The sequence below is a fragment of the Natator depressus genome, chromosome 3, assembly GCF_965152275.1.
Source record: "Natator depressus isolate rNatDep1 chromosome 3, rNatDep2.hap1, whole genome shotgun sequence".
NCBI classification, from domain to species: Eukaryota; Metazoa; Chordata; order Testudines; family Cheloniidae; genus Natator; species Natator depressus.
The window spans coordinates 146438058-146465202 of record NC_134236.1 but is presented as its reverse complement, the minus strand read 5'-3'; the positions used below and the strand labels follow the sequence as shown (position 1 = coordinate 146465202).

At 43.4% G+C, this 27145-nt stretch overlaps 1 protein-coding gene across 1 annotated transcript in view; it reads right to left on the bottom strand.

Moving 5' to 3' along the window:
• Positions 1-23087, bottom strand: part of LOC141984127 (maestro heat-like repeat-containing protein family member 7) — a 40363-nt gene extending 17276 nt beyond the window's left edge. The window contains exons 1-10 of the mRNA XM_074947074.1: positions 22998-23087; positions 20672-20827; positions 18793-18921; positions 13500-13579; positions 10774-10909; positions 9630-9719; positions 7863-7967; positions 3888-4023; positions 2583-2683; positions 139-288 (exon numbers count right to left, since the gene is read on the bottom strand). Of these exons, the coding sequence (XP_074803175.1) occupies positions 139-288; positions 2583-2683; positions 3888-4023; positions 7863-7967; positions 9630-9719; positions 10774-10909; positions 13500-13579; positions 18793-18921; positions 20672-20803 (1059 nt within the window). The 5' untranslated portion in view covers positions 20804-20827; positions 22998-23087. The remainder of the gene's footprint in view (positions 1-138; positions 289-2582; positions 2684-3887; positions 4024-7862; positions 7968-9629; positions 9720-10773; positions 10910-13499; positions 13580-18792; positions 18922-20671; positions 20828-22997) is intronic.
• Between the last annotated feature and the right edge of the window lie 4058 nt (positions 23088-27145).

Sequence of the window (27145 nt, the reverse complement as noted above, 5' to 3'; positions counted from 1 at the left end):
GAGGAGCCATTTCACAACTTTCTTACAAAGTGCATTGGAACTAAGTCAATGGACAATTTCAGCACAGGGAGCTGGCAGCCACACCTCCTGGCTCCAGAACAGGGAATTCTAACAGCGGCCTCTCTCAGCATCGCCTACCTTCTCCAGGTCAGCTCCCCGTTCTTCCAGAATCGCACTGAGCAGTTCTCCAGCTGCCCGAGATATTTTCTCCCTGGGATCTGTCAAACCATCAAGTGCTGTCAGAACCAGGTTTGTTAGCTGAAGTGGGGTAAAATATTCTGCAAAAGCCTAAAACAAACAGAAAAGAGCATGTCATGCTGACACAGTTCCTGCTGTCACCAGAGCTGGAGCGACCAACTAACAGACAAAATTCAGTTTTGAATGGAAGAAGAGATGGGGACACTATGCTTGGGACCTAGGAAATCACATGAACTGTGGGGATATTTGAATGTTTATCCAACATCCCTCAAAGATCCATTTTCATATTTTAGATGCTTTGAAATTTTTAATGGAAAATGTCTTGGTATATAAGTGTTTCAGCAATAATATTAAGTAGCAGCCTTAATTAAAGGCAACAAAACTGTTTGTACATTAAGTCCCATGTTTTCAAAAAAAGTTGGGGGGGGGCAAAGGTAGAGTTTAGGTGTTTTACAAAGTCCCCATCACTTAACATCCTATGTTTCCCAAATGCTTCAGCGATCCTACTTAGGAACTCCAAAGATCCTGCCTCTTCCCTACCTCTTCTTGCTCTGCATAGATACTGTGGGGCCATGAAGATTTTATAAAGCATGCATCTCTTTACCAAAGTTTCTGTAAATATGTCTTTCTGAAATATTTTAAATGAGCATATGCGCTAGCTTTTTAACTGAATGTACAATATAAATCAATCAAGCTTTTTTCTATCTCTGGTTGAGAAACCCCCCAAAAGTTAGACACTGAGTAAACCATCTCAAAAAATTTCAAAGAATTCTACTAAACACTGTCTAAATATGCACAGTATATGGTCCTAATCACCTTGTTATCCAAGTGCTTTACAAACATTATGAACTTATCCTCACAGCACTGCTATGAAGTAGGGAGGTATTGTATCCATTTTACAGATAAGGAATCAAAAGACAATGAAGGGACATGCCCAGGCTATCAGAGAAATTCCATAGCAGAGCTGGAAACTGAACCTGGCTCTCCTGAGGTCTAGTCCAAAGACTTAACCACAAGACCATCCTTTCTCCTCATCTTTACTCTGAAAATATTCACTTTTTTTTGATGAAAATAATCTTTCTGTTAAAGTTACAAAGAATGTGAAAACGGGTTATAATTAGATCTAGTTGGGAAATGAGGTTTCCTTACACACACAGAAAATTTAAGCTGTTCAAAAATAAAAAAACTGAAAAATTTTGGCCAAAAATTTCAATTAGGAAAGGTTGAACCATTTCATTCTGACATTTCCAATCAAAACAAAATGGTTCAACGTTTACTAATCAAAACATTTCATTTTGGTTTGACATTAAATATACCTTTCCGTGCTGCACTGGCTCCCCATCAAGTTGTAGTTCACAAGCCTCATGACTGGATTCTCCCTCCATGGGCAGGTCTCCCTGGCCAGATTACATCTGTCAATATTCAGTGCCATCTCTTTTCTTGCTAATCCCCTGTGGTGTGCAATAGGAGTCTTCTCGCCACATGCATCATGGGAGTAGGTTGGCTATTGACACATCCCCAGAATACTGGACATTACATTACTTCCAGGAATGGTGTGGGCCCAACTACACTGGCGTGACCTTATGTCACACTGCACAGAGTATGCCATTTTGAAGAGATCCCTACCCCCACCAGGCATGACTTTACACGAGATATGCGTGCGAGGTCACCTGGCAAGGGCAAGACAGTGTGCTCTTCAAAATTGCATCTTCCATGTGTCACATCAGACAAACATGTCTGGTTTTGTCTCAGTACTGCATGGGGAACAAACCATAGAAAAACAGAACTGTCCAGCTTTAAGCCAGACAAATGGCCTGCCTACATGGGAGATGTAGTCCAGCAGGGGATCACAGCACACAGAGGAGAATTGGGGCATGAGGAACCTGAACTACAACTCCAATAAGGCATTTCCAAATCAAACTTTTTGGTTTTCAGCCAAAAGGTTTTTTTGTTTGGGGTATTTTGTTTTCTGATGAAAATTCCAAGTTTTCTGAGGAAACCAGACATTTGTCACACACAAAAACATTGTTTGGTCAAAAACCCAGTTTTTCAGTTGATTAAGAGTATCAATGGAAAAATTTTGAATATCTACACTCATACTATAACTGTTATTGAGCAGCTCCAAAATCAGGTTAATTTTTCATTACCTGTAACTCAAAAAAACACTTTGGCCAATTTTTTTTCAAAAGAAAAAGCTTCCTTGGCCTTTACAGTAAATGCAAAATTAGGACAAATCAATTTTCCTAGCCAAAGTTGAAGGGGAGTTCAAATAGGGTTTATAAGGATATGTGGCTGCATCCTTCACTGTGGAGCTGTGATCAATGGCTCTCTAATACTCACATAGGGAAACACCGTTCATTATTCAGTGCATTGAGTGTAATTACCTTAGCGATTTGTGAGGTGTTGTTGTAGAACACAGAGGGACTGTACGTTCCCAGATTTTTTAGCGTGTCTACCTTCTCCACTCCATGTCCCTTCTCAAGCTCTGGAACAGATACACGCATTTGTGTCATTTGTCATTTCTCAGTTGGGTGACATTTCTTTCCGTACTTGTTAATGTGTCTGAATGTGTCCATGATGCTAGCTAGAGGCAAGTCTACAGTTGGTTCAAAACTCAGTAGAATAGCTGGTGATGGATATAACACAACCCTTGCCCTTGTGTACAGTGTATGAGCACCATTCACTGGATTCATAGCAGCCTGTGAATCAATATTTAATCTGGAAAATGGACTTCACTCTGGGCTATTCTTTCCTTTAACATAATGTTTTCCTTTTGAAACAGAGCTTCCCACCCTTAAGGAAAATTAAACCAATCATGGCCTCCCTCAGCCCCATCTCACACGGCTAAATGCCTCCCCAAAATGAGCAGTTACTTAGAGTAAACTGAGATCTTCAAAATATACTTCCTTACATACATTCAGCAGTGGAAAATAGTTAATGTTGACACACAAAATATCATTATTGACACCTCAATTAGCACCCATTGAAATGAATGGCTCAGTTCACACCTCAGAGATATTTTTCAGGCTCTCTGCAAGCTCAGGTATACACCTCTACATTGGTTATACTTGGGTCATATTGTCAAGGTTTTCTTTTCAAACCATAATGGCCAGTGATTTTTTTGAAATGAAAGCAGAGATTTTGGAGAATGATTAAGAGGTTCGTCCACACTTTCTTCCTATCCCACAGCTACTCCTTCAAGCCCTCCCAGGGCGAGGTACTCCTCAGTTTGAGGAATACGACCTTAATACTAGATACTTGTTATAAACAACTGCATATACTGTATTTCATTTCTCTGTGTACTTTGCTCCTTCTCTTGGATTTCCCTTCCCTTATCCCTCTACCCCCCTCAGGGAAACATGCATTTATTTCAGTGATACTCCCTGGCACAATAGTTCTGTTCCAGCACTGATAAGCTCATCAAGGCATCATCATGTCTCTGTACTCCATGCAAGGCACTGCAAGCTCGACTGGAAACATATTCTAAATAATAAATAAATAAATAGCAGCAGCTGTAGCCCACTTCACTACTTTCCTGATGATGCAGTGCCGTGCTATAGAATAACAGAAATTATTACTTTAGGACTTTGAAACTAATCTGTTGGTAATAATAAGAAAGGTTTGTAAGTGTTAGCTGCAAAGAGGAAGTTTTCAGTTTCCAGTGATGTAGAAAAAGGGTGTTTACTTACGCTTTTTAAGCAGCTGGATACAATACAAGTTGTATACTGCCCGGGCTGCCAAGAAGCAGATGTTGTCCACCTGGTCATGGCATCGAAGGGCAAGCAGCCTAACAAGGCGACCCAGTCTGCTGAATTCAATTGATGTCTAATTAAAAAGAGAAGAAGCCAATTAGCAATAGATATAACAGGGTGTGTGATCATCAGGCAATATATGGGCACACCTGGGCCTTGTGCCTGTTAACATGCTTATGATGGGGGTGTGTAGATTGGTTGTCGAGCACACACCCTGGAGCACATTATCGTGCTTATAAAATCTGCGTATCTTCAAACACTGAAAATGTTTATGGCATTTAAATATGCCAACAAAAGCCACATAATCAAACAGGATATCCAATAATAAAGAGTCATCATCAACACAAAGGTAAAGGGCCTGATTCTCTGCTTCCCTGCACCTCGTCTTTAATCATTTACACCTGGGCAAACAAGGGCCAAAATACTATTATTCTGACTATGTACAATTTTACATGTTGGGGAACTGCACTGGTGTTAGCAAGGTGAAAATTTCAGAGAAAAAAGAGGCCAGTGTAGACAAACTCTAAGAATGCAGCATGAGCCTTGAAGATTTCCCAGTTTGTTTCTGAAGAGCCTGTGGGTGATTTGACACACTTCACCAATGCGACACAGATGATTTCAGTGCTGTCTCTCTTAACATACACTGCATGAGACTGGAATCAGGCCCAGAGGCTGGGGTGATCCTGTCATAGGGTTAGTTAGAGATGTATTGTTTTTATTTAATAAGAATTAATTCTGAATAATGTTTATTGTGTGTTTTAAGTATTTCCCTCCTAACACAATATGTTGCTTCAGCTATAGTCTCAAATTAGCCAACTGTAGTTAAAAATAAAATAGTTTGAAAGCCTGAATATTTGAAGTTAAGGTTCTGCACGCAGTCTTCATTGTGATCTAAATCTGCTACTCACCACCCACCTAATGGAGATAGTGGTGTATTAGAAGCACTGCCTATGATGACAAAGGGCCAGAGCCACAGGTGCACTAGAGTACTACTTCGCACACCTGAGGGGAAGAGCAAAGGGTGTTTTCTTTCCTTCCCCAATGATACTCAAGAATTCTAGGGATTGGGTTGGTCCCCAGCACAACTTTGAACAGCCTCAGGATTGCTCTAAGTGGGGCTCTTACACCAGTAGGGATTGATGGAGCATAGAATGCTCCTACCACACCACTTTTGCTGGGGCATAAAACAGCACTGTGAGGGAGTGGCTTAAAGCCAGCTCCAAGAGCCTGACAGCTCTCCTGAATTCCCTCATGCCAGAGGAATCTCCAGCGGCCCACTTAGGGAAGCTTTAAATCCCCTTTGCACAATTGACATAGTACAAGGGACCAATAACTTCAGAAACTGTTCACATCATTGACTACAAGTGAAAATGTAATACATTCCCAATGGGTACCTCAAGGATTGTGGTTCTCTGGTACCTGCAGAGAATCTGTGTAGCATGCACAGGGTCAAAGTATATGTCAGGCCTGTTTCTAGATGGAACCATGTGGGGAGGATGGAGAAGGTACACAGAATAGGATTTCTACTCTATATGTTGAGGGTGAGTGAAGAAAATTGGGTTCTCAGGTTCACGGTGGAATGGAAGATCAAGAAGAAGTTTTCTTTACTGTAAATAGGTGAGAGATGTTGGTGTGTTTCTCCATGAATGGTTAGGTGAACTAAAAAATGGCCAAGCTGATATGAGGTTCGTAGTAGTTGGTTTATGAATGGCAACCACTCATCTCAAAAGACGATGGCGTAAGTGCTAAAGCCATTATGTTACTACGTGTCATGTAGCAGCATCGCGAGTGGCTAAAAAGTCAGATTCTCAAGCAACAGTTGATATTGAAAATGTTCTAGTCCCTTTTGCAAATACTTTTGAACCTGAGCCTAGGCTGGCCTAGTGGCCTTTGAGCATCCACAGGTTCCTTATACAGGCAATCCTTTGGAATCCATCCAACATCCATCTGGTGCAGATGACCAAATCCATAGAGATATCTGTGTTTGAGAATAGGGATTAGACTTGGTCATTTTTTTCCTGAAGTACATCAGCATCAGGAACTTTGGTTTTCCACTTGATATTTAGAATATGGTGAAGACAGCAAACATGGAAGGTATTTAGCCTTCTCTCATGCCTGCTGCGGCTGGTTCAGGTCTTGCCACCATACAGCAGTATGCTCAAAATGCACATATGGGAATCCGTATCTTGGTGTTCAGTGTCTGTTTCCTGTCACCCCACCCACGCTTGGTTAGTAGCCTGAATGTGGTGGCTGCCTTTCAGATGTGAGCATTAAACTCACCATCTAGAGATAAGTTATCCAATACAATTGATTGTAGAGAGCAGAACTTGTGCACAACTTCAAGCTAGGTACTACTATTAAAAGTTCTGGTGGAGTCAACACACCTTGTGCCATAACCGTTGTCTTCTCTAGACTGATGCTTACTCCAAATTCCTCACAAGCTACCGCAAAGTTTTGGGAAAGTTGCTGGAGTTCCTCTTCACTGTGCATGACAAGAACTGCATTATCAGTGAAAAGAAGTTCTCTTAGCAGATATCTAACTTTGCTTTTTCGTCTTAGACATGCAATGTTGAAGAGTTTTCCATCTGATTTTGCATGAAAACATACACCCATGGTGCTAAATGAGAAAGTATGACAAAGCAGCAGAGAGAGGAATATACCAAAGAGCGTTGGTGCCAAAACACATCCCAATTTGATCCACCAGCAGATTTCAAAACTGTCAGATTGATCACCATCACACTAGACTTTAGCCTTCATGGAAGTACTGAAAAATACTGAGGAGGATCAGGGGGGCAACCAATATCTCTAATAGTTGGAAGTGGCCCTTTCTTCTGACCAGATTAAAATCCTTTGTAAGATCAATGAAATCCACGGAGAGATTTTTCTTGTTCTTGACACTTTTCTTGCAATTGCCTTAATGAGACAACCATGTCAATAGTGGATCTACCAGATGGAAGCTGCACTGACTCTTTGGATATACATGACTCTGGATATAAAGTGGCTTCTAGGCTGGTGATTACTACACGTGGACCCAAACCAAAAACCACCACCCTGTAAACTTTGGGAAAGTTCAGATTCAAACTTTGCAGCTCAGATCCATCTTTATTATACACAGAATAAGAGATGAGGTTTTATGGTTACTATTGGAAATGTAGAGGAGATATATTTTTGGAGTGAAGTGGGGGGTTTGTGGCTAGACAGAGATGGGTGTTGATACTGGGCCATATTTAAAGTTGTTTACAGAAACTTGTCTCAAACATTTCATATAACTATGATGTTATATTTAATTAAATTATACTTACTTATAATGTTACCTGTATAGTGAAGTTTTTTGTCTAGCAATTTAGAAACATTTAAAAGCATTGATATGTATTTCTTGTTACTGAAGCACCATACAGTACACTTAAGGAATACTAATATATTTTGGGGTAGGATTATACCAGGCAACAACCAGCTTTGTGGGTGATTAAATTCCATAGTAAAGCTGGTGCAACAACTGCCAAAAATATTATTGCAAGACAAAAAGATTCAACAAAAAACAGCCTAAACAGGAGAGGAAATAACTCTTTCTTGCCCTGAGAAGTTTTGAAAGACTGGTGCTGTTTGCATTGAATTTACATTGCCATCACTTTGGGGAATGGACTGAAGTGAATAACTTCTCCAGGGAGAAGTTTGAGCAGACACAGTGCCAGTAGGGATTTCAGGGTAATTTGTCAGAAAAATAAGATCTGTCAGAGCTTGAGTCCACTGAAATCACTGGCAAAGCTCCTCCTGACTTCAATGGGTGCAGTATCAGGTCCTGCATTTTGTTTGTTTGTCCTGTGAGTAGTAGGCTGCTTATTTGGGCAAGTGTATGTGCTGAAGTGTATGTTCTGTATTGAGTCAGGTCAGTACAGGTGAAGGGTTACTCACGTCAAAATTGGGAAGCTTGGCCACGCATCTTAGGATCCGGGCACTGCACCACATTGCTCGTTCCCGCTCATGATCCTTTCTGGAGATTAGCCAGGGCTCAAGGTACTGTAGGAAAAAATGGAGATCACTGCTCACAAAAAAAGTAAACTCCTAAAAGATTGTGGCCCAAATCTACCAGTAGCTGCTGTAAATTGGGGTAGCACCACTGACTTCAGAGAAACTACTCTGATTTACACCAGCTGAGGGTGTGGTGGGTCCTTTGTCTGATGGTAGGTCAGATAAAAAATGTAGCATTCTCCTCTATATGTAAATAAAGTTTATGGGTTTTCTGAAAGAGGGTTATCTTCTGTGTTTTCCAGAAATCCATCCTATAATAGTTCCACTAAGAAGGAAAACTGACATCATAATCTGCTCTGCCAAAGTGTGGCTCCTTCCTTCGCTCTGAATCTTAGTTGGTGGATTCAGAATTTGATAGGGTATAAAATGAAGTCTATTTTTATCTCTGGAAATGAGGGTAACACCACATAGGTAACACCACATATCCTGCCCAACTTTTCTAGGGAGAGTAAGATTTGGGAGGCAGGGAGGACGTCTCTCCTGCCTACAAGTCAAGATCTGGGGGGAAAGAGCTTCAGAGAGGGAAGAGAAGGGAAGTATATTTCTCAGTTGTTATAAAAGTGTTGACATTTCTTTTACATACATTAGATTGTTCTAACGCCCTGACATGGGTGCTGTCGCACCCCCTGGCTTGAAGTGGTTTCTATTATGGACAGGGTTTACAGTTTGGTTCAATGGCTCTCAGCACCCCCATAATACAAATTATTCCAGCACCCCTGCACCTTGAACATATACTCTCTGAAAAGAGAAGAGTATGGGAGACCATCTCTAGCGGGCTAATTAAGGCATAAACACTATGGCCCAGATTTTTAAAGGTAATTGGGCATTGCTGCACACAGCATTGCAATGTGTAACTGATTTAGGAGCCTATGTATCAAAAGGGATTTAGGCACATAGGAGCCAAAATTTCATTGGGCTCCTAAGTGCCTAAATCACTTCTGAAAATGAGATGCTTAAATACAGTTAAAAACATGGACCTATAGGCTTGTGCCCAGGACCCCAACTCTTGGAGTTGTCTCATGAGAGCAGGAGCTCAGCTTTCATGATTGTTAAGAAAAGTTTGAAAACATGACCTGAGCATAGTCGTAGAGATGCCCACCTGAGTCTGCAAAGAGCCTGAAACAACAGCTCTCAGAGTTGTGAACTGCTCCGTGCATCTCAGTGGGGTATAAACTCCAAGGGAACACAAACCATCCTGCCAAAACAGCCCAGCAAAGTACTCTATGTATGGCGGAAAGAGAAGAGTGGGCCCAAACCACCCACCTAACCAGATATACTCTGGCTGCTGGGTTAAGTACTGGGAAGGCCCTTGCTGCCATCCCTGTCTCTCTGGGATTAAGAGCACTCCCCCCCACCCCCGCTTCTCTCAAGGGTAGTGGGGCTCTGGTGCTGATCCTGAGGGTTACAGGGGTCCCATATGACTGTCCCTGCCTCTTTGGGAGAGAAGAGGGAACTCCTTGCCACTGCCACTCCCTTTGATGTGGGGTAGGGTCAAGATGCTGGGGCATAGAGCTCCCATGTTGTGGTGTGCCTAGAGCCCCAGACTGTCTTAATTCAGCCCTGAACTCAGATGGGACAGTCGAACCATGATTGTTTAATCTCTCCTCTATAACTCTGTTTTCCTCTCTTGCATGCCCCACTACTGCTTACCTCCAAAATCTTCTGGACCTCCACAGGACATTCAAATACCAAACCCTCAAGCATTCCTCTCAAGGCATCTATAGTTTCCTTGTACAGAGACTAGAAGAGGAGGTAGTACAATAGTCAGTGTCATACAATCTGACATTCTACAGGCAACGTGAGGTGTAGGAATACTTTTTTAGAGAGATAGGATGAGTTCCTTAGTCTCTCTATGCTTCAGTTCCCTATCTGTAAAATAGGGATAATAGCATTTCCCTACGTTACAGGGGTGTTGTGGGGATAAATACATTAAAAATTGTGTGGTGTTCGGACACCTGGTAATGAGGGCCATATAAGCACCTATGATACACAGGGAAAGTTTTCTGACCCCATAAATAGGAATAATTATTTCTCTGCTTCAGATATATGAACTCACTATTATTTTCTGGCAATCTGCCTTAAATTCCTTCTAAGAACAAGATGTGCAATGAGTTTGCCATTCTCAGCAGAGATTCTGATACAAAGCTGGATGAACAACAGCAAAATTGCTACATACGCACTGGGCTACATATGCACCAACTCACCATTTAAATATGAAATTGTGTCATCGGGATAATAATATTTTTTCCTGTACTGCTTCCCTAGCTAAGAAAAGACCCCCTATTATTATGATATTAGAACAGTTCTCTGCTAAAGAGCCAAAACCCTGGTAAATTTGGAACTGTGCGATTCCATTATTTCCCTTTAGCTCTATTAGTGGTGAAGTAATTTGAGACTAAGCAGAATAGATGCATCCTTAGCACACAGACCCAGGTGTGCATACATTGACTGATGATTGCACACCTTGCCATGTGTTCTCTCTTACTAACAGGTTTTGTCTCTTTTTAATTAGACATCAGTTGAATTCTGCTGACTGGGTTGCCTAGTTAGACTACTTGCTCTTCATTGCCATGATCCAGCAGACAATATCTGCTTCTTGGCATCCAGGCTCGTATTCAACTTGCAATATTATTCTGCTGGTCAAAAAGTGTAAGTAGGATTCACCATTTTTTCTCTAAATCTCACAATGAAACTATCTTATCAGGCCCGATATGTCACCATCCCCAGGAGGACTGCTGAATTTAAGACACCTGGGGCTTCTCTTATGTCTGTATTTTTTTAAAGGACAGATTACCTCTGAGTGTTGGCATTGTATATTATCACATGCTTCTGCTAACATGATCTCTATTGGAGGCAGAGAAAAGACACTTTTGTAGCATGCCCGGAGTAGAACAGCTTTCTTCTCAGCCTTTAGTGGTGGCTTCAGCTTTCTGACAAAAGAGAGAAGCCCCCTTAATGAGAGTCATGACAATGTCTGGAATCCAAGGTAGGAAAAAATATATCATCCATTAAATATATCACTTAATGGGGTGTTTGTTTGGACCATAGTAAGCAATAGAAATGTGCGTGTGTATTTTGGTACAGAGATAAGTGCTCTAATATAATGCATCAAAACTGATTTTAATAAGTGTCCTACTTAGGGATAAATTCATAGCCCAAAGATAGGAAAATTAGTTTTTCCTCACTTTCTTTAGTTCGGAGTTCATAAAGCATGCAGTAAGCTAGCTCTGATTTTCAATAAATATTTTAGGGGTAAATATTGGTATAAACTAGGGAACAAACTATGTTTGAACTCTGAAGTTTTTATTGAGATTTAAAATATTAATTTTGTAAACCACAAGGCTTCCATTGCTTTAGCCAGAAATTATAGTGGCACCATCTAGTGGTCACAATACTGTAGTGCCTTTCTTTGCACATATAGCATGCTGCATTTATGTGTTTGCCTGTCATCCCACAATGTGTATGTTGTACAGCGTGTATAGGCTTGGAAGGATTAGATTTTTATTGGTAAATGTCAACAAATGTCAATTTAACCATACCAACATAAAAATATTTCCACTGATAATCATCAAAATGTACAGACAGGCAAAGAAAGAAAAATGCTGCTTGAAAACTTAGAGTTTGATTTGGATATATTCTTTGTATATTTCGCCATGTGATGTTGATAATTTGTTTTAACTGTTATAAATTGACATCTATGGTCATTAAATAATTATTGTCTGACTCCCCATAATTTCCCACAACTGTGAACATTTAAATCCATAAAAATAAAAAAGTACCTAAAATAAACTTCAATATTATCTGTCAAAATTATAAAAAATAAAAATTGAATTCTGCCCAGCCTAAGTATGCACCACTTCCCTGAACTACATGGCATGTGTAAGCTTGCTGAAGTGCGTGGTAATTATATCACCCTCTGCTAGCTCCAATACTGTTATACAATTATGACAGTTTCATGGGTTACAGCTGGTAGATATTAAACTCAATGTAAACTAATATTTTTAAAGTGTTTGCCTTAAGCTTTCAGTGCTAGTAATATCTTAGTTCTGGAATGCACTTTTATTTAAAATTCCTCATATCCTTTTTCTCCTGCCAAACTGACCACCATATTTTTAACAAAATCATATTTGGCATCAAAATTATTTCAACAGTTCTTTGTTGAAAGAGTGAAATATACGGTAAGCATACTTTTAACAGGCTAACAACCAAATTAATGCAACATATGCAGTATACTGTATAGGTGAGCAGCACATTAAGTTTCTGCAGGTTAATTTCTCACGACATTTTGTGAATGACTAATTTGTCCCCTGAAGCTTATTACCCAGGATTCTGTACATCTATGAAAACAGTTTGTTTCAACTTCATGGCAAACTTTGGGCTAGACTGTCTATGATGCTGAGTTTCAACTCAGAATAGTACAGATGGCGGACATCAGAGAGCTGGTTATCTCCCTAATTCTCTGCCTGGCCCCGGCCCCAGAGGTTAGAGTAGCCTGAGGAGTTGTTTTTCATCTGAAGACAGTTGGAGCATAGTGCCCTCTGGCCATACCCACTCTATGTCCTGATATACCCATTACACATGGGACTTGCATAAGGCTTCCTGGACATCTGGAGTGCACAGTGACAATGTCTGTTGCTAAACCTCATCGCTGCAGAACATGATCCTACCATGGCCTTTAGCTTCCTCCCTTCCAGGCCGCCCAGAAGCGGGGGGGCAAGTGGGGCAATTTGCCCCAGGCCCCGGTCCCCGCAGGGGTCCCCACGAGAGTTTTCAGGGGCCCCCAGGAGAGTTTTCGGCGGCACGGGTCCTTCAGTGCCGCCGAACACACCCAGAGTGAAGGACCCATCGCCCAAGACCCCAGGCCCCCTGAATCCTCCGGAGGACCCTGCTTTGGTGTGATTTGTGCTCACAGCGGTACTAGGGAGTAAGTCTGCTGTGATTGTGGCTGGCCCACGTGCAATTGGGCACAAGGGAAGGGGAGAAGGCTCTTTACACAACTTGAAAGGGGCCAGACACAATTTGACCCATGTTGTATCTGTAGTCTATGAAATACTAGTTTGTCTCTCTGCGGCTCCTGTGCTTTGTAGTACTTAGGCCTTTAAACAGGAAAAAGGAGAACAGAATCTGAAGAAACATAATGTTTGTGGTATGGTCTCTGTTACTGATCTCTCCTCAACTCTGCACTCAGGCACTGTTGGCCACATACACCACAGTATCTGTTTCAGAAATGCTGCAATAAATTACAGGAACTTTGTCCCAAACCCACAAGAGAAACCTACTGTATACAGGTTTTTTAGAGCTCCTCACAGAGAAGTTCTTTACTTTAAGAGGTGCTTGGATTCGGGATCACTAGAGCATAAAGTGAAATAGGCAAGGAAAAAAAGAGTTAATATTCCTGCTTCTTCCAGATGAGAAATTAGCAAACAGGACGTGACACAGGAGCCAATATTCCTGGGTGTAATATGGAGCAGTAACTCAAGACTGAACTCTGATGGAAGGCTGGTTGAGCTTTCACAATACCTCAGGTTAGTGACAACAATCATGGCCTGCTGGCGCACAGGGTTAGACAGCAAGTTCACTGACTCTTCTTCAATCAGCTTCTGTAAATCAAAGAGGAGACAGAATAGCAGCATGTGAGCTCCAGCTTTGCCCACCGACACGCCATCCTTATTCCACTGCTCCTGAAGGACCCATACATGAGCATCCATCAGTACTAACTCCAAAGGGACACACACAGAGGGGCTATTTAATCTCTGGGGCTCTCCAGATCTCAACTGTAAGAAGAATTTCTGACTATAGAAGATGATGTGACAAAAAACAATATCAAGAGTTTTTTTAAAGGAGGAAATCTACTCAAACCCTGATATACCTTAGTTCCCATGTGCCATAAAAACCTTCTTAAACTGGCTCAGTCAATATCACCACAACGAACAGGTAGACAGTTATGGGAGGTCCTGGGCAGGGCCACTAAAGCACACAGGTTCCATGACAAGCTCAGTATTGAGAGCGGTGAATGGCTAAAAGCAGTGTTGGTGGTCGTTGATCTGTATATTGGAGTGCTAGGGGTATGCAGTGTGCATGCGTTTCAATGCTGAAAGGAGGTCTCTGTGAGTGCTGGGCATTCATTCAAGATGTGAGTGACTGTAAATTGGGGAAAGCCTCCAATAACAGCAGGCAGGGCTAGTTCTGACAGGCCATGGAAACTGCAGTCACTTAGTGTATGTCTACACTGCAATTAAAAACCTGTGGCTGTCCCATCCAGCTGGCTTGGGCTCAGGGGCTGTTTAATTTGCAGGGTAGACATTCGGGCTCTGGCTGCAGCCCGGACTGTAGCACCCTGCGAGGTGGAAGGATCCCAGAGCTCAGGGTGCAGCCCAAGCCTGAACATCGACACTGCAATTAAACAATCCCTGAGCCCAAGCCCTGCCAGACTGAGTCAGCTGGCACAGGCCAGCCATGGGTGTCTAATTGCAGTGTAGACATACCCTAAGGGAGGTAGAGAGTTTGAGTTCTGTGCGTGCTTGTTTTTCTCTCCTGTTCTACATATGGAGAATGTGCAAGAAGGCAGAGCTGATCATGAGCTGGACCTCATGGACCCAAAGATTGCATGTTCCTTCCCCAGATCCTGCTAAGTCTAAAACTGCTCAGTGCTGAGAAAACCTCCCCCCGTCCACCAACCAGTGAGACATGACAGGAAGTGGCAGTGGGGAAGGGTATATCTGAAATTTTGGTGGGAGAGCAAGTGTTCTTTCCTCACCTGCTGCCCGCCCCCCAAATGGATTCTTCCTCTGCGTCTCTGCCCACCCAGTCATTTCTTGCTGCTTCAACTAGGGGTTTCCTCCAGGCTCCCAACATTTCATGCTGCCTCTTACTGGGTGGCTTCTCTCATTATTTCTTCTGTCATATCCCAGGTCTTTGGACCATGGCTGGGGCTCCCAGCCAGCCGCTCTATGTTACCACTATCCAAGGGCTTCCGCCAGTGTCCCCTTGCATTCCTATAAATTTAATGTTGCCTCTGACTGCTTGTCAGGAATCAGGGCCTGTGGCAGAGCCAGACTCCAGACAACCTTACCAAACAAGTACAACTGGCCTGCTTGATTGGCTACACTGCCTGATTGGTTGGAAGGCTCTGCAGACTGGCTCTTAAGCCCAGCAGTTCAGTGGGTGCTCAAAGCATTTGCCCATGGTTGTGATAGCTCCTTTGCCTGGCTTGTTCCAGCCTTGGACCCCACCATGCCTCACTCCAGGTAGTCAGATTCTGACCCACGGCTCCAAATCAGGACCTGTGACTTTGGCTCCGGCATCTAGCCTCTGACTCTGGTTCTGACCCTGGGCTCCAATTCCTGGCAACCGACTCCTGCTCTAACCACGTGGCATGACTGCCCACGTCTTGGTCACTGACAAGTTTGAGTAGCCCCTACACAAACAATAAGGGATCTATGGCTGATGCAGCACATATGGAGACTACAAAGGACAATCTCTTTCTCACACTCATCTCCAATCCCAGCTTCCCATGAGCCCAAGCGCCCCTGCCTGACAAGTTCAATTGTAATCATGCCAAATGTTGTGGGTTCCTAAACCAGTGTTGGCTCCTATTTCTGCTACGCCCACAGCTATACCCTACTGACCAAATCAGAGTGGGTTTAATTACTAGCCTGCTTATTGTGGAGTTCCTGGCTTGGGTATCTCTGCTCCTGACAAAAAAATGATGCCCACTTCTGGGACAATTTGAGGACTTTGTTAGAGCAAATGAGTGGCTAAAGCCATGCTTCAAATGTTTTGGCAAGGATGCCAGCAAGTTGCTAAATATGCAGCAGAGTTCTGATGTCTGAGTGGAATTCTTGGGATAAACTGTCTTGCCCAAGGAACTCACCATGGACCTGCATAAGATGGTGGGAATATCTGACTGGACTGCACCCAAGGACCTATGCCAGATCCAGTGATTCCTGAGGTTTTCTAATTTCTACAGGCAATTTATTAAGGGATTCTCTAACCTGGTTGCACCCATAATGGCACTCCTGCAAAAGGGGGTCAGATTGGCCTGGTCTGCAGAGGCTTAGTTGGCCTTTGACTGAAGAGAGAATTCACCTCAGCATCCATTCGGATTCATCCAGATCCCACTAAACCATTTACAGTTGAGCCCAATGCCTCAAACTTTGCCATAGGTGCAATATTATCTGACCATGTGGAGCCCCACAAACAATTCCATTCTTGTGCTTTTTATTCTTGGAAGCTAACCCCAGCGGACGAAAAATATATTCGGGAAAGTGATGTAGGGATTGAGATGGTTTTTGAGGAGTGGCACCACCTACTAGAAGAAGCCTGATTCCTGGTCCAAGTCCTGATGGACCACAAGAATCTGGAGTACCTACAGACTGCTAGATGTCTGAACTAAGACTTAGAACTTCCAGTCACTCTTCTTTGCTTGCTTCAACTTTGTAGTAACCTATCCTCCAGGGACAAGAAACAGGAAAGCTGATGCCCTATCCAACAAAGACGAATATCATGAACCTGGAGAAGAGCCCTCTGCCACCATGCTCAAGGTGTCCAACTTTGTCAACAGGATGATTGATAGCGATCTGATGTTCTCCACCCGCTCCCTGCTCCCCAGCAACCCATTTGCAACCCAGATCCACCAGCATCTGAATGATGCAATTCCCCAACCAGATTCCTAGTTCTGACTACCAAATGGCTTCCTCTGTCACTCACTTGGATTGTGTTTATGTTCTGGGGGACAACCTCGGCTTCAGGTATTAAAACTATGCCACAGTTCACTACTTGCAGGCCATTTTGGCTAATTCATGAGCTGGAATATGGTTTTGAGGAGCATCTAATGGCCAGGCCTATGAGCTTACTGCAAGAATTATATTAAGTCCTGCAAGCTGTATGCCCATACCAACAACCCACAATCAGGATCCTGAGGGTTCCTCCAGCCTCAGTATACTATATCAATGGACTTCATTGTAGAACTACCATGCTCCCAGGGACAGTTTGTCATCCTGGTTATCGTCAACCTCCTAACAAAACGGTGCACTTCATCCCATGCTGTATTGTTCCTACCACATCTTGGATTGCTTGACTCTTCCTGGAAAATGTCCTCCGTTACCATGGGTTACCGAGGGGCATTATATCAGACTGGGGTCCCCAGGTCATCTCCCGATTTTGGCAGGAATTTCTCAGATTCCTTGGCACTGAGTCCCTCACGTCATTCACCTATCACCCACAGACTAATGGACAGAGTGTCAATCAAATCTTGGAGCAGTATCTTCGCTGCTTTTTGAGTTATCCTTGTGACGACTGGCTTCCTTTGCTGTGTGATGTCGAATTTGCATATAACAATGCAATCCATCCCTTGACCCAACATAGCCCATTCTTTGCAAACTATGGCTTTTACCCCCACTTCCAGTCAGCCTTCACCATGAGTTCCCCAGTACCGACTGCTGTGCTTTTAGCCTCCCACCTACACCAGGTGCACTGGGAGCTCTTCAAGGTTACAGAACTTGTGAACACAGTTGCCTTCAGGTTACAGCTACCTGAGTCCTTGAAAATCCACCCTGTCTTTCCCATCTCACTTTTTAAGCCCTACACCAAGGACCCATACCCAAATGGCTCCAAACCACCACCGCCACGCAAAACAGTCTTCGGATAGGAGGAATATGTGGTCAACCAAATCCTCAAGTCTTGGTGAGTTAGGGCAAGGCTCCAATACCTGGTGGACTGGGAAAGCTATGGTCTGGACAAATGGTTTGGGAACGAGTAGAGAACATCCATGCCCCAGACCTCTTGTAAGAATTCCATCAGAAGTACTTCAAGAAACCAATCTCTGAGGCCCCTATGAGGCATTCTTGGGAGTGCGCGGGGGGGGGGGGGGGGGATTGTGAGGAATTAGGGCCTGCAGCAGAGCCAATCTGGAACCAGAGCCTGCAGCAGAACCAGTATCTGGGCAACCTAACAAGTGCAGCTGGCTGTAGTAGGCTGATTTATTGGTTACACCAGCTGATTGGTTGGGAGATTCAGCAGACCAGTTCTTAAGCCCAGCAGCAGCAACAGTTCAGCAGTTGCTCAAAGTATCTGTATACAGCTGTGATAGCTCCTGCACCTGCTTGTTCCCAGAATTGCTCCCACCTTATTCCAGTTTTGCTTTTGCCTTGTTGCAGCCCTGCTCCTGCCTTGGCCCTGTCTTGCCTCACTCCTGGTAACTTAGTTCTGACTCTTGGCTACCATTCCTACTCTAACCACTAGGCATGACTGTCCACTGTGCTCATTGACACTGCCACCACTTCATGCTGCCTACTGCTTCCTCTTCCTGTCCCCGCACCTCTCATCCTGCAAACCAGACCACCCTGACCTCTCTGCACCCCCAGCCAAGCTGCCACATACACATATCGGCCTTACCTCCAGTCACTGCCCTGATTTATAGGGGATGTATGGACTACTATAAAATAAAATGACAATTATATTTATAAGTGGGGACAAAGTGGATCAGTGGGACCGTGAAAGATTCCATATGTGCTTGGACCAGCCTTGCAACCAGGTTCCAGCAGGGGTCATTGATTCAAAGTGCCAGAGCTCTGTGTACGGCTGCCATGCGCTCAAAGTGTGGGAGCTTTGTATATAAACTCCATCATGCCCAGCTTTTTACTGCCAGTGTTGCTCAAAGTTCTCTATAATGGCCCAACGAATAGAGACCCTAGGCCAGATTCTGCACTCGTTTCCAGGGTGTAAAATGTGATTAACTCCACTGATTTCAGTGGGGTTACTCTAAGACTGTAAATGAGAGCTGAATTTGGCCCGATTTGTATATTTTACTCACCACCATGAATGCCACGATCACGGCTTTCTGCGAGAATTCATGGGCTTCTTTTGCTTTCTGGGCGATGTTGCCAACAGTTCTGGTGAATGCAGCCATTGACCTCAGAAAGCTCAGCTTCAGACCTAGGTGCTAAATCCCACCAGGAATGGGGAGAAAGGCAGTTTAGTGCATTAATGACACAGGAGAAATAAAGCAGTTTAGGTCGTGGCTAGATTAGAATAAAGGTGAGATGTTAGATCCAGCTAGCTAGCTTCTACTGGTAGAGTAAAATGTTTACACCTTCCCCCCGGGCCAGGCCTTAACTCAACCAGTTATTCACACTCTAAAACATGACTTTCTCTAGGCTAGAGTTTTACAAGATGTTAATTAGACCAAGTTAGCTAACATCATGCCTTTACATCTTAGTCTAGATAGGGCCTTAGAGTGCTCATGTCAAATATATTATTATGAGATACTGTCCCTTACCCATCCTGCCTGTTCCACGTTCTAAGGCTGTGTCTACTCTAGAGACCTTACAGTGGCGCAGCTGTGCCACTCTGAGGTCTCCCGTGTAGTCGCTTTATGCTAAACGAGAGAGAGCTCTCCCGTCAGCATAATAAAGCTTCCGCCAATGAGCAGTGGTAGCTATGTTAGCGGGAGAGTGTCTCTTACCGACATAGCGCTGTCCACACCAGCACTTCTGTCGCTGAAACTTATGTCAGTCATGTGAATGTTTTTTCCCCACACCCCGACGGGCAAAAGTTTTACCGACAAAAGAGCTAGTGTAGACATAGCCTAAGAAATGTTCTCTCCCTACCCAACTGATATCCAACATCTGTTCTCATTGCCTGAACTCAGAAGCAAGGATAACTATTATGTGTTGAGACCTTATGACACACTGAAATACAGGAACATAAAGAGGGGCCCATATGTATTTAGTATCTTCATACAAGTATCATTTGTTTTAATTATCATGATTAACAGAACACTTCATTAAGGCTGTAACCCACCGTGTATGGTAATAACAATCACTCTAACCATTGGAATATGAATTTGAAAAATCAAAAGCTACACCAGAGGTAAACTTTTCCATTTAATTTAAATAAGAAGGGAACAGCCTGAAACCGGGCTGTCACCATACCTATAAAAATATCCATTAGATCACATCCCCCTACTTTCCATGCTCAGATGGAAAGAGAGACATTTTCTACATCCTACATCAGATCATGTGACCAAGAATCTGACAAACCTCCTTCTGTTCCCATGACATGCAGAGAAGGCAAATCTCAGAAAATCCCCCCTTTCTCCCTGATTCCAGTTCTCATGACCAAGTGACAAGTGAGATCACCATATTTAGACAACACTTCAGAAACCCACCTTGCTAGAAAAGGTTACTGCCAATCTCATCTACTAGTCTCAGAAACATCTGAAAACAGACAAAGGAGATGCACAGGGAGTGTAGAGGGAAGGGACCTGGTAACTGTACCTTACCTTTTTCTGGAGCGGTTTTTCAAACACCAAAAAACACCAAACCAGAAATTCTTGTTCTGCTGAAAGAACTCTTACTATCTTTAAAAAAGGAAAGATCTTGGATATTATAGAACAGCAAGTGTTACTTCAGAATCAGGAAAATTAGTTAGACGGATCACTAATTTGATTCATTATGGCAATCCTTATGTTCTTATGCTGTGGATGCAACGCAGATATGGGGCCCTTATGGGACCCCTTTCTAGAACATCCACATCAGAAGCAATGATGGGATGGTGTCCCAGCAGATAGTTTCCTGTCAGTTTCCTAGTGGAGACAAGCTGAGCCCAAAACAAAGATTGCTGCACCCCAGGAAATCTAATGCTTAAGGAGGAGAAAAGCATCCATAGAAATAGATCTACTTTCATAGTACCGTGGCTGAGGCAGTGTGGCAGCAGTAATGGTATAACATTTGGGACAGGATGTGGTCCACCCAGGGAAGGATGTTGTCCTTTGTTTCCTTGGCCACCTGGTCATAGCAAAGGTGAAGGGTGCTGGATGCCATGCTCCACTTACTCTGCTGTGCATCCTGTGGTGGAAAGGGAGATAAATGCAAACTCATCTTTCCAGATAATTCTCTCTCATGGACAAGCCCCTTCTCTCTCCTCCCCCGCCCCCCCTCTCCAACAGAACTGCTCCACTGTCCAAATATTAGGTGCCAGAAAATTGTCTATAGGTAAGAGAAAACCTGCAGATGAAGGAGAGGTTCTCAGAAGAGCTGAGATTGATAGGCTTTATGGCCAGAGGGGACCATTCTGATCATCTAGTCTGACCTTCTGCATAGCATAGGCCATAGGATTTCACCCAGCGATTCTTGCAGTGGAGGAGGGAATTATTCTTCCTTGCCACATGAGTGAACTCTACTGAGGCCAATTACTTGTGATTGAACTAGAGCAAATCTAGTCTCTCTCTTAAAAGGACATCCACTCTTGAGTCAAAACTTCAAGTAGGGAATTTACAACAGATGTGATATTTCAAGAGAAATATCCATTGTGTAAGCAGGGTCAGAATGAGCTCTCCCTTGACCTAGTGATGAGCTGGGGGAAAAAGACTTCAGGACTAAACTGTGTTTATAGATGACCACATTTACTCTGCCTACATATTCAGCAGACAGAGCTGTGTGGCCAAAGTGATCCATTTTGGCTGATGTTGGGTCAGTGCCACCCTCTTTCAGGAGACAGAAGTTTAAATATCGGAACAGGGGAAAGCTAAGCAGCATCTTCTCCTGTGTGGGGGGGCTGTAACTCCAGCACATTCAAGCGGCCTCCAAGACAATGGGGTAACATTTCTCATTTGCCATATTTTACAGAATTCATTCCTGCAGTCCTTTACTCACCTGAATAATCTTTTCAAAGCCCATGGAGAACACACTACTCTCATGAACAAGACTTTGCAGAATTGGACCCACAGTTTGTATCAATCAGCGACATTATTGCAACATGAAGGCAGAGATTTTAAATCACACAAATGCAGAAAATTCAGGTTTCCACAACTACCTTAACTCTCCCACCTTGTACATTTGCATTCCAAGAGGGTCTGTGACGGGGCATATAAACGAGGAGTTGTGGATGCAATCAACCCTCGCCCGGACACACTATACCTGCAATAGGTGTCAGGCTTGGAGGGAAGGGTTAAAGGGGAAAGTTACTTAGACTTAGAATCTTCTGTGTCTAGTGGGACATGAGGCAACACATTTCCCCCCCGCTGTCTGTCCAGAGCAAGATATTAAAAGAGGAGAGTACAGCTCAGTCAGGGGAGATAGCCGCCTACCAGAACCTCCCTGAGGGAAGGTAGGCCTGATGGGGGATGATTGTTTGATTTAATCACCCGTGACCTATCTGCTGGTGCTGAATGAGTCTACTGCAGATGGTGCCCCACTTGAAGGCCTTTTGTTTCCTCCCACCAGACTGGAGGCCCTGCAGCCGTTTGTCCTGAGCCCAGAAGTGGTCACAGGTCTCTCACTAAAAGATCACACGTCATCAGGTAGTGCAACCCATTCTTCTACAAAAGTAATTCCTACTGGAAAAAGGCAGCACTCTCCTCTGTAACTTTAAACAAGTACAGATGACCCCAGAAGTGTCACTGAAAAGAAGGGATGGAGGGGAGTCTGAGAAACCTGTGTGCTTTGCAAGCCACATTTGAGCCATGGTTTCACAGTAAAATAACATGTTATCTGTACCTCACTGGGTGAGCTTTCATCTGGGTTCACAACATTAATGAATTCCTGAAGCACCACCAAGGTGTCCTTGAGGTGGCGGGTAGCTACAAGACTGATGGCAGAAGCAATTCCCTGAAACGCAGAGTCATGCTTCAGTATGGAACACTTCCCTTTCCTTGTTCCTGTACTCTCCACCCCAACCTTTCCACCACCCAGACTTCCCTTCCACATCCCTTCCCAAGCTTTGGAGAGCACCAGGGGCCTTCTATGCCATTCATATAGGGGAGGCAAAGGCTATCTCCTCCATCATTACTCTCCTCCTTTCCCTAGTCTGCTTACAGATCTTTGATAGTCTTTATATTCCTCTTCCTTTCCCTTCCTCCACTTCAAGATTACAAAATTTCTCCCATTCTAGTTCACACAGAGATATTTGGTCACTCTTCCATTTATCTCTATGCCCCCCTCTCCAGTCTATGGAAATTCTCATTAGTCCCTTTGTCTCTCCACAGAGATTAATTGATGACCACTCCATTTCCCTCACCTCTCTCTCAGCTTCCTCCTGCTGAGAAGTCCGTAGTACAATGCTGAGGTACTCCCTCACCACATCTCTGTTTCTTGATGCCCGTAGGACTGCCCCATAAAATTTATATGGGAAAATCTATAAAAATACAGGATTATCATTAGATACAGGGGAATGATTATTCCCCATTAATACATTTTAGATCTCACTGTATGCAGTATATAAAAAGAAATAATTTCTTTGGTGTTTTTATATATTTGAAGGAACTTCACATCATTATGGGCTATGAGTAAAGAATTGTGATATCTGTTGGAACACTAATTAGAGCCAGTTACAGTGTGACCTCCCTCAGCTCTAAAATGCCCAGCAGGGCTCATTATATCATTGCAAGATAAAGATTTTGGTGCCCTTCACACATCTTATATTGGAAGGTCACTGTTTTCAGGAACTGCAAATGACCATGATCCAGAGAGAGCCTTCAGATTGGAGGCTGCCCAGATGATCATATATATCTGTTTACTAAGGCTGAGGTTTTAAGAAGTGGGGTACCTAAAATTAGACTTGTAAATCCATATTTAGGCACCTAAATCAGAGTCTAATAAGTGATGAGCACCAGCTGCTCCTATTTTCACTGGAGCTACATTATTTTACACCATTTGAGGATCTGGCCCCATAGTTGGAGAACCGTAGAAGAGAAGACAGCATAATGGGAATACCACATCTGAGAAGCATAATTTGCCCACAAAGAGTAGATTATATATGCTGGGATATTAGGAGCTATTTTGGTAGTCCCATTGCAGCACACAATATTCAATATACACTTTGGGGGTGGATCACCACCTAAGACTTATGGCAGAAGTGTGTTTTTAAAAGGCACTGGAATGAGGAGAGGGTAGTCACTTAGACCTCGATCCAGCAAAGCACGGCAGCACACGCTCAACTTTAAATATCTGAGTAGTCCCACTGAAGTCAATGGAAGCCAAAGGGGAATTTAAAATTCTTCTAACAGAGAATATTAATTCCACTTTCTCTAACAAATAATCCTGTGTTTTTTGTAGGTTTTTCCATATAAATTTGATGGTGAAGTCAAGAGGCCTACACATGTGCTGAAAAATAAACATGTGCCTAAGGGCTTTGCTGGATCAGGGCTTTGACACACAGGACCGGAAGTAGAATTCTACTGTGTCAGGTATTCTGCTGCCATCAGGGACAACTGCCTCCTTGAACATGTTGTTCTAATGCTGCATAACTTACAGATCCCCATGGAAAGAGCTCTAATATGTATTTCTTAAACACTGACCCTGGGCACCTTGTAACCCAGCCAGTCCTGCATACTTTCATCTCCCCAGAAACCTCTCCTAACACAGGTAGACTGCATTTGTTGTTTCACTCCTATTCATTATACCCAGAACTGACCTTATCTTGGGGCCTCTGAGAATAGCTTTTGCTTTTCACAAGAATCTCATTTGCAAGCTCACAGGACCATGCATCATCCATAATGGCTTCCACTGACCTTTCTAAAAGCTGATCAGGGGTAGGGAGAAAGTCTGTTAGGAAGCATACTTACAGCGCTTCAAACTCACTGCTACCTATTTTCAAAGTATGCAAATAGCTCGACGTTTAGAGACAGCTAGTCAGAGGGTCTTTTATTGATGCAAGACATTAGGAACAGAGGAATTGTTAGAAAGCCGATTTAGTCTGGCATTCTGTCACCAACAATGACCAGTACCAGATACTTCAGAAATAGTGTAGGGTGAAGACTGACCTTTACCCCCATGGCCCGCTAACCAGCATAACCGCGCCCAGTACACGGAGCAAAGTATGTTTCACTGGATATTGGCCCAGGGCAGGGTACTCTCTCCCCAGGGCAGTGAGGAAAATAGGATGCTTCAGGAATCCCAGAATGCACTGCTACAATCATTGCTGTAAAATCTGCTGTATGTGGATGCACAAATATGGTTTTGTTGCTATGCGGACGCACACAGTTGGCAAGGGCAGATGATCCTGCAGTGGTAGTATAGACACGTGCTGAACATAGGTGGAACACAATAGGCACATCGTCGAAGAGCTAAAGGCCCCTCAAGAGGATGAATGTTACCTGAAGCAGCTTATCCTTCCATTTCTCCTCTTCCAGAGTTCCTTCATTATGTGCTGGAAGAGGCAGAAATGCAGCTTGTCAGCAAAAGTGTTTTGAACACTGTTCAGATTGGCTCAGCAAGACATAATGGAGACTCCAGATACCAGCACAGAGTGAGATGTATCAGCTAGGATGTGTGCTTTAGCTTGGCGATCAGCATACACATATTGTATGCAATAAAAGTATTCAACCACTGGAACAAATTACCAAAGGAAGTAGTGGATTCTCCATCAGTTGATGTCTTCTAGAAAGGCATCCAGTCTTGATCTAAAGACATATTTTAGCTCAGCAGAAGTTATTGGGATCAATACAGGGGTAACTGGGTGGAATTCTTTTCGGTGTTAAACAGGAGGTCAGGCTACATGATCAAGTGGTCCCTTCTGGCCTTAATATCTGTGATCTATGAAAAAGTTATCAAAGCTGATGGAGATACTGCACAGCTGGCATTTGCAGGCAAAACAGCAAGGGCTTTAAAGGTGGGATTTTCAAAGGAGCCTAGGGAAGCTAGGTGCCCAATTTCCATTGAATTTCAGTGGAATTTGAGTGCCTAATTCCCTTTCACTCATCTGAAACATCTCAGTTTTAATCCCTTTGCAGACAAATTAAAACCATATTCCCTCCTCTCCTCAGCAGTCTAAAAGAATGGCAGGGGCTATATTTAGAGAGTTATGACCCTTTCGCCCCTCTCCCCCACACTCCACCACATTGTTACTTGGGGAAAATTCCTGTTGAAAAGTCAATGAGAGCCTGAATAAGGACTAAGGGCCTCAGGATTTGATTCTAGCTAAATAATATAGAAAAAGACAAGGTTGGCAAACAGATTTTCCTTCCCTTCCAGACCTGACTCAGGGAACCAAGGCTACTAGGAAAGAATATCCCTAATGGACTCAGGAGGTGGGGAGGGGGAGAAGGAGTTCTGGCCTGCCTCGCTCCAGAACTCCAGTCAAACAGGAAAAGAAACAAGAATGGAGCATAAGCCAATAGGAAGAATGAAGTGTATTTGTACATCTAGGCTGAGACCTAAACCCAGTGAAGCTGGAAGAAATGGATTGTATTACAATGTATTGACTCAAGAGCAAATGTCAATCCACAGTGGTGTGTTGGGCTGGGTAAACCACTATGAGCTAGTCTTGCTACCATTGAAATCAGAAGCAAAACTTCAAATGACTTGTGCGGGAGCAGGATTGTGTAAGTCTATAAGAGCTGCCTTGACACAGATGCATACTACTTCCATGGAACCACGCACGTGCACTCTGAATCAACAGGAGAGTTGACTCAGAGCCTGTCACACACATCAGCTGTTCTGGGAACCCACTTCCCACTTCCTTACCTTCTAAATATTGTATAAGCTCAGGAATCATCCCCATCCACAACTGTCCCAAATCTGAATGCATCACAGGATGGAGAGAGTTGAGAGGGTGGAGGGCATGCAACAGTTGGAGAGCAACAACCCCACAGCCTCCATCTTTGTAGGGATACAATGAAATCACCTGGAAAATGAAGAGCCAGCATTCATTTCAAGACTCTAGCAGCAAAAGGAATGGTTGGGAGGTTGAACTATAATGCTTCATTTTGTCTCTTAAAAGGCTGCTTTTGTTGGGATGGGGATCAGGGTGGTCTTGAACAGGTTTATTTATTTATAGGATAAACGGCATTTGCAGGTCCCCCTCATGTCAGAGATTATTTCACAGGGATAGCCACAGAGGTCTGCTTTCAGTTTCCTGTTGCCACACCAGTCATCACCAGAGACCCCAAGTGATCCAGCCAGGATGTGCAGGCATCTGAATGAAAGATCTGGGAGATTATCCTTGGAAATGGTAACTGCCCATCACCATCCAGTACATTTTAAGAAAGGCTCAGCTGGCTCAACCACTGCAAACTCTGGCTTCATAGATGACATATTTTAAATTTTTTAAAAATTTATTATTGAACTAAATGCAAGTATCCTGGACCAAATAGATGAGTTACAGGAAGAATTGCTTACCAAAAGGCGTAGCAGGAGTGCCTGAGGGGTTGGGAGTTCAGTCGCTGT